The sequence below is a fragment of the Macadamia integrifolia genome, unplaced genomic scaffold (genome assembly GCF_013358625.1).
Source record: "Macadamia integrifolia cultivar HAES 741 unplaced genomic scaffold, SCU_Mint_v3 scaffold2209, whole genome shotgun sequence".
In the NCBI taxonomy this organism is placed as follows: domain Eukaryota; kingdom Viridiplantae; phylum Streptophyta; class Magnoliopsida; order Proteales; family Proteaceae; genus Macadamia; species Macadamia integrifolia.
The window spans coordinates 15,659-23,282 of record NW_024868570.1 but is presented as its reverse complement, the minus strand read 5'-3'; the positions used below and the strand labels follow the sequence as shown (position 1 = coordinate 23,282).

The window sequence follows — 7,624 nt, the reverse complement described above, 5'->3', positions numbered from 1 at the left end:
GTTTTTTACCACTTTCTGCTTTTTTTTTAGCCATGTTATCAAAGAAAAAAAAAAAAAAAAGAAAAACCCTTTTTTTGAGCCATACAGTAAAGGCCTTCCTAGGCAGGCTCTGCAGGGAACAACCACCCTTTTTAAATTATTTTTCTCAAATCTTTTCGTCCAAGAAAAGAGCAGCATGCTTCACTGAGATAAGTTGGAGAGTTTTTTTTTTTTTTTTTTTGTTTTCTTTCGTTTTCGGTAAATAGATAAAGAAGGAGAGTATCTTTTCCTCCAAGAAACAAAATTTGACCAAACCAATCTTTCTCGACTACTTCTCTTTGATGCTCAACTTAACAATCACGGCTCTAGTGGAAGGGTTCCATTTTCTATATTCTTCCATGGGCTAAAGGTCCATGCTACCCTTTAGTTTTTCCTATTAAAATATGTCATTATTGACAGTCATTTGGTAAACTCTATCATTGAAGAACCCTGTCAGTCTGGTGATAGGTAATGTTATTGTATGGACTAATGGGGAGACATGTAGAAGCATCTTCAACACACTACAAGGAGGGCACAATAGGTTTTCTATGCCTACACAATCTGGGCGTTGCCTGCGCCACACTGAGAGGGATCTTTTTCCCTTATTTTTGTCTTGGCAATGACAAAAGTTGTTAACCAAGTTAGTTAAGTTTAAAAATCAAATTACTTTAAACTTGGGTAGAAATGTTAATAGAGAGAGAGGGATTATAATTGGTTTGGTTTAAATGGTTCAATTTGATTTATAGTATCATAGAAATCGAAATCCAACCAATTAATAATTGGCATGTCAAGTTTCTAAATCGAAATCAATTCAGTTTTGATTAATCAGTTCTAATCATACGGTATAGAAGTGTTTTGGTTTCGACTTGTTGATTTTGTTATACAATTTGTAATTGGTTTGGTTATTCAATTTAATCGAAATGGTTTAGAACCGACGGTTTATCATTTCAAAATTAAAATCAAACCAATCACTTTAATCAAACCAAATAATTATCAATTCCTTCCCGCTCATTTATAAATACTTCATAGAAGCAGAAGCAGAGGGGGAAAAAAAAAAACCAGAAAAAAATGAGTTTTCTTGCAGGAAGATTAGCGAGCACAGAAGGTGCTTATTTCTTACAGGAATCCAAACATGCCGTAGGGCGTCTCGCTGAGAAGACTACTAAGAAGAAGCTCCCTTCTGATAATAACCCATCCAATGATTCTTCTTCTTCTCTCGTTGTCGACAACGAAGCTCAAGCCGACGTTCTCCCCGAGGTTCTTAGGCATTATCTACCTTCGAAGCTCTTCGAACAACCTTCCAACTCTTCTCTCTTCACTGCTTCCAAATGGGCTATTTACATTGATCCCAACAAACCGTCTCCCGTCTCCGCCGATGCCCTGAACCCACTTCGGGCTTACCTTTCTCTGCCTCAGGTCACCTTTGGCCCCAAAAGGTTAGTTTTTTTTTTTTTATTTCTCAATGTCTTCTTCTGGTTTCTTTTCCGTGAACTTGTATTGATATTTCAGCTTGAATTTGGGTTTACTGCTTATGTTCATTAGAGTTCACCTTTGTCCAGAGGACAAGGTTTCCTCAAAATTAGCAGAACCTCCAATATTTCCTCAACTAGTAGATAATTACAACTTCAGTTCTCAGAATTAACCCAAAAGTACCTCAAAATTTGTACACTAGAGAAACAGAAACAATGATGAGGAATACTGTAAATTTTCAGAAGTAGAAGAATGATAACCTCATTAGAACTGCTTCCTCTGTTTTGTCCTGTTTCATGGTTATGGTTGCCTTAAGACCCTTTAGACAAACAATGCTTGAGGTGGGCAAAAATTTCTCCCACATCCTCACTTTTCCAATAAATTGGACAAAATATAATAAGAGAATTTTTTTTGAAGAGATTGTAAGGTGTGAAAATGATAAATCAGAACTTAGAATTGCCAAATGGAACTCGGATGTTCTGTAAATGAGAAGCATAATAGGTTAGGCAGTTGATTGGAGTATTAGCGTTTCAAAAGCTCAAGAACAGGAGTACAGGACTAATTGAAGGGAGGATTAGATAGGTTAAGTTCTGTGCCGGTTGGTCGGTCTCTTGTACAATAAAGATATTTAATTTCTTGATTTGTGTCTAGCAGGATTAAAAAAAAAGTAAGTTTATTTGAACATCCATATTAATATGAATGAGTATTATGCTATATCATTCAGGTGGAAACTGCCCGATTCAGAACACTCCGTAGTAGCCTCGACAGCCAATGACTTGCGTCGTGACAAGTATACTCGTATTAACACTGAGAAATCGAAGGCTGCTGCTGAAGGGCTCTCACAAAGTAAGTTTATTTGAACATCCATGTCATATCAATGGAACATTTTCAGATTTTGAGAATATGTATCATAGCTTATATTCCAGTGTCTCAGAGTACATATGAACTATTAGAGCTTCTAATGAGAAACTACTTTCTTATATGAACCAGGTTGCTCTATTATTTGATAAATGACTCCATTGTCTTGGAATGTATCATCTAATTTAAACAACTTAAAATGAAAATGAAATTTTTTTTAGTGGCTGTGAGAGGACTTTGTGCATAGGCCTATGGAAGATAGGAGAAAGGGGACTAGAAAGAGAGGATAAAACTAAAGGAAGATTCTGACTATGTTTGTTAAGATATATATATATATATATATATAGTTTCTGGCATGTGCTTCGTCATGTATAAACACTACAAAAGTTGTGCTTATATTGAGCAGGAACTGTAGTAGCATTCTGAGTGGATAATGTCTCCACTTTAAATACTTTTGAATTTTGTATTATTCCTCTGTTTTAAGGCTCTCCAAAGAATTTTTTTTTTTTTTGGGTGAATATTGCTAGGAATTTTCTTATTTGGTGCTGTAAACTTTTTCAGGTTTCTCATCTTAGGCCCTATTTGAGCAAACAACAAGAAAATACAAAAATAAACAGGCAATAGATCCGCACAATACAGAGATTTAACGAGGTTCACACACCGGTGTGGTATGCTACGTCCTTGGGCGAAGAAGAAGATGTTTCCCTATACAGAAGAGAGATTACACCCAAGCAGCGGCGAGAAAACTCGTCTCGAAACCCTAGCTCGAAAACCCCCCAAAATTACAATGACTTTCTCAACAAGATGACAGTACATTATATACTCCAAGTCACGGGTCGACCCATCGGGTCGCGAGCAATCTAGTCCAGCCATACCGCTGGTATCGGCCCAACCCCTCTGCTTCCATCACAGATCTCAGTAAACTTCCCGTTTGGGTCGCCACCAAAATATGTCAGAGCAGGTCAATCTTCAAAACGGGTCAAGAATTCGAGACAAACTTAACAGGCCCAGACCTATGCTAGGCTGCATACCATTTTTCCTGTTAAAGGATTGAGATTTTATATAACTATTCCTTTTCTATTGCTGGATGGAGAAATAATGAAAATGAAAATGAAACACTTGAATGAAGTTCCAGAACAAAAGGTTTTGCAAACACCATATTTCCACTCAGTTTACTTTAGGTTTCATTGTTGCTAGATATGTTCTCAGTGTTCTTCTTTAGGTAGAAGACTATGGTTTTATCTACAGTGGAAGGTTCTTTTATTGGGTTCATTCGTATCTTGTGTTTCCAAAAAGGAAACCATAGAAATAAGTTCCAAAAAACAGAACTTTTGCTAACACCCCATTTCCAATTAGTTTAGCTACCATTTCATTTGTTCTTTTTTTTTTTTTTTTTTTTTTTCAAATTAGGTTGAATGTTCATTGTTGGTTTTATCTTTCCCCACTGGTATTATGGTTTCAGACTCCTTATAAATGAAGGTATTTGGTCTTGTAGTTGGAAAGACATTTGTTTTTGCCACTGCATTTGTCTATGGGGGAGCTATCTTAACATTTGGACTGACAGCTTCGAATCTAGAGATGCATACTGTAAGTAAATATTGTTTGGAAATTTTATATATTTGGCTCCAATTTCATACTATTATGAGTATTCTTCATTTAATGCAATAACAGAATGGTAAACAAGTGGAAAATAATATTTTTGAGCTTTCGAATATTGACAATAATTTTAAATGGTGAAATATTTTGTATCGATTTGGTTGAGTGGGATCTACTTATGGGCATTGTTGTTTCTCGACAAATAAGAACTATTCCTATATTGTACATTCCTCAAATATGTTACAGAAAAGTTAATTTAGTCATGATATATTGCCATGTTCATATTGTGATTACTGGTGAGGTTTGGAAAATGGGAAGGTTCTATCCAGGCTTGTCAAGGGTATAAGTTGGTTGGGGCTTCATGCTCAGCCTGAAATTGTATGATTACCGTAGGGGGTGTTTGGTTCGGTAAATCAAATGGTGTATATATCGGATATGAATGTCAATCTTTTGATAGACATTCTTCTGAATTATGTTTCTTTCTGAAAAATCGTTTGGTTGCCTTGAGGTAGGGGTGTCAATCGGTCGGTCCGGCTCGGTTTTGATCCGGGTTGAGTCGGTTTTGGTGTGGGAAAGCTGAAACAGAAACCGAACCAATAAGGAAATTCCGGTTTCGATTTGGTTTTGGTTTCGGTGCGGTTTGGTTTTGGTTTGTCTTCGGTTTCTTAAATCGATTTGTAACCGGGTTGGTTTTGGTTTTTGGTCCAGTTTGGATTCGACTTTCCATACAAATGTATACAAAACTATGCAAATTTTGATTTTTTTAACGAATTTTGGAGTGTTTTGGTTTCTTACCGGTTTGGTTTCAGTTTCGGTCTGGGTTTTGAGCCGGTTTTGGTTTGGTTTCGGGTTCATCCGATTTTCGATGCGGTTCGGTTTGGTTTTGGGGTTGCAATACTCCAAACCGAACCGAACCAATAAGGCTTCGTTTCGGTTTGGTTCAATTCGGTCCATGTTGTTATCGGTTTGGTCCGATCGGTTTTACCAGTTCGGTTTAGGAATTGACACCCCTACCTTGAGGCTAGTACATGTTTCTCACGGGTTGAGATATTGGCTTCTGTAAAGATCTTCTTTCCGCTTTCTCCTTTTAAATTAGGTGGTAAAAATGTTGCTCAAATCTAAGTTTAAGTGTTGAGGTAAACTCATATTTGAAACATATCCTTTGTAATATGGTCATTCATAGGAAGTAGGGTGCTCACTTATGAGGGTCAATCTAATGGAACCAAACAGTTCCAAAAATTAAGAATTATCATTCTAAAGAATGTCATCCCAAAGATTTACCAAACCAAACACCCCCTTAAGTGGCAGGGATTGCAGGCCCAGTTCAATAATTATTGCCCAAGTTTGGTTGATTTGCATAATTGTTTTTTAAGGACCTTTTATCGTAGTTTGAGCCTTAAATCTCTACAAAAATTAGAAAAACTAAGGGGGTGTTTGGTTCGGTAAATCAAATGGTATATGTATCGGATATGAATGTCAATCTTTTGATAGACATTTTTCTGAATTATGTTTCTTTCTGAAAAATCGTTTGGTTGTCTTGAGGCTAGTACATGTTTCTCGCGGGTTGAGATATTGGCTTCCGTAGAGAACTTCTTTCCGCTTTCTCCTTTTATACTAGGTGGTAAAAAGGTTGCTCAAATCTGAGTTTAAGTGTTGAGGTAAACTCAGATTTGGAACACATCCTTTGTAATATGGTCATTCATGGGATGTAGGGTGCTCACTTATGAGGGTCATCCTAGTAGAACCAAACAACTCCAAAAATTAAGAATTATCATTCTAAAGAATGTCATCCCAAAGATTTACCGAACCAAACACCCCCTAAGGGGACCCAAGAAGATTGAGGAAGTACTTACTCAAAGGCTTAATGTTAGACAGGTTGGGTCAATAATTGCCACCCTATTTGCATAGTTGTCATGGCGTTGCCTAGGGGTCGCCAAGGCGGCGATTTGACGTCTTGGCAGAAAAAGAAGTTCATGGCAGTGCTATGATTTACGTGACTCACAAATGACGGTCGCCATTGGCTGATAGACGTTGCTATGGCACCGTCATGGACGTCAGGTCACGCTTGATTCACTAGGCTGTCGATTTTTTGTAAAATGCAGGGTGATTTTGATAGGGCTATGTTGATTTTTTATGATTTGATCTTGCTTAATATTGATTTTATATGGTATAGGGTATATATTGTAGGCTTGTAGCATGCTAAATAACTTTAGAAAATAGGAAAAATAAAAAAAATAGCATACTAAATAACTTTACAAAATAGGGAAAATAAAAAATGATACATGGGCGATTTGACCGCCATGGCAACGCCATAACGGGCAATTCATCGCCAAATCGATTAGCCACCCCTCTACCACCTTGGATCGATTTGACGCCGTGATAACTATGCCTATTTGTGATATTCAATAGAAAAAGAAAGATCCTTTAATTCTAACTTGATCTATTGATTAGGTCTTGAATTGTAAGTAGCAATTTATTTTCTAAATGAACAAATGCTATATTGTAAATATTGATCATTTAAGGGAAGGAAGAAAATGAATGAATTGTTGAATCTTTGAGATGTGTATTCTTATTGATCTTGCAGTGAATGGGCAAATACTCCCAATGAGTTCAAGTCACAATTTCTAATTATATTTCTGACAGAGGTCCCCTAGGGGATTGGTTAATAGGTAGAGAAGTTGGTAACCCTGAGGTTACTAGGATCTATGGCTGCTTTGATCTTTCCAATGCAATGGGTGGGTGATGGCAATAGAGGTTCATTTGTAAATATATAATGACATTGAGTTTATCCTTTGAGGACATAGAACCTGATCATAGTGACAATGTTGAGCTTACAAGGGAGTAGTGGACCAAGGTTTAAGCTGCAAAAGGAAACCCATCCCCACCCCAAGGAAAAAAAAAAAAAAAAACACAAAGACATAGGCCCCCTCAGTTTGGTATCTTCTACAGTGTTGATGTGTGAAGTATTATGATTGGCTTTACTGATGTGCATATTCTCCATTCCTCTCAGCATCATGCATATTCTCCTGTGAATTCTTTTCTTTGTTTCTAATTTTTCTGTTGATAAAAATCTTTGCTCTAGTTCATATAGATTTTTTTTATTATTATTATTTTAATTTTAACAGAGTGATGACATCAAAACCAAAGGAAAAGACATTATTCAGCCCAAAATTGAGATGATTAGGGAGCAGTTAGTACCATTACAAGTTTGGGTATATTTCTGAACAGGTTTACCTCCCTCCCCCCCTCTTTGGCTGAATCAGGAATGCATTAGACAGTAAAGGGAAAGATTTGAAGTTATTGATCATATGATAATTACATTCATAAATCTTAACTTTCAGTTTCTTGATTGTTCCAGGCCAAAAACATGTCAAAGAAGTGGCATGTCCAAAGAGAGGAAGATATCAAAGAGAAGCCTATAATTAAAGAGCTTTCTAAGCTATTAGGTGCAAGGAAATCCAGTGGACTCAAGCATAAATTTTCCTTTTTGGTTATATACAAAATGTACCATAAGTTATGCTTAATCCTATGGATTAAGCCTAACAGAGGACTAAAGTGTGTATTTTTCTACCTTTATAAGTTGTATACAAAATGTATCATAAGTTGTGTTTAACCCTATGGGTTAAGCCTAACAGAGGAATGAGTGTGTATTTTTCTACCTTTTTATGTTTAATAGAATTTC

At 36.5% G+C, this 7,624-nt stretch overlaps 1 protein-coding gene across 2 annotated transcripts; it reads left to right on the top strand.

The window, feature by feature from the left end:
* Window positions 1-1,068: 1,068 nt before the first annotated feature.
* On the top strand, window positions 1,069-7,618 carry LOC122066058. 2 transcript variants are annotated; one of them, XM_042629880.1, is made up of 5 exons: window positions 1,069-1,454; window positions 2,213-2,334; window positions 3,842-3,933; window positions 7,068-7,154; window positions 7,301-7,618. In XM_042629880.1, the coding sequence occupies exons 1-5, from the start codon at window positions 1,087-1,089 to the stop codon at window positions 7,553-7,555; spliced, it is 924 nt and encodes a 307-aa protein (XP_042485814.1). In that variant the 5' UTR covers window positions 1,069-1,086; the 3' UTR covers window positions 7,556-7,618. The 2 variants fall into 2 exon arrangements, with proteins under 2 accessions (XP_042485814.1, XP_042485815.1); XM_042629881.1 differs by lacking the exon at window positions 7,068-7,154.
* Window positions 7,619-7,624: the final 6 nt, after the last annotated feature.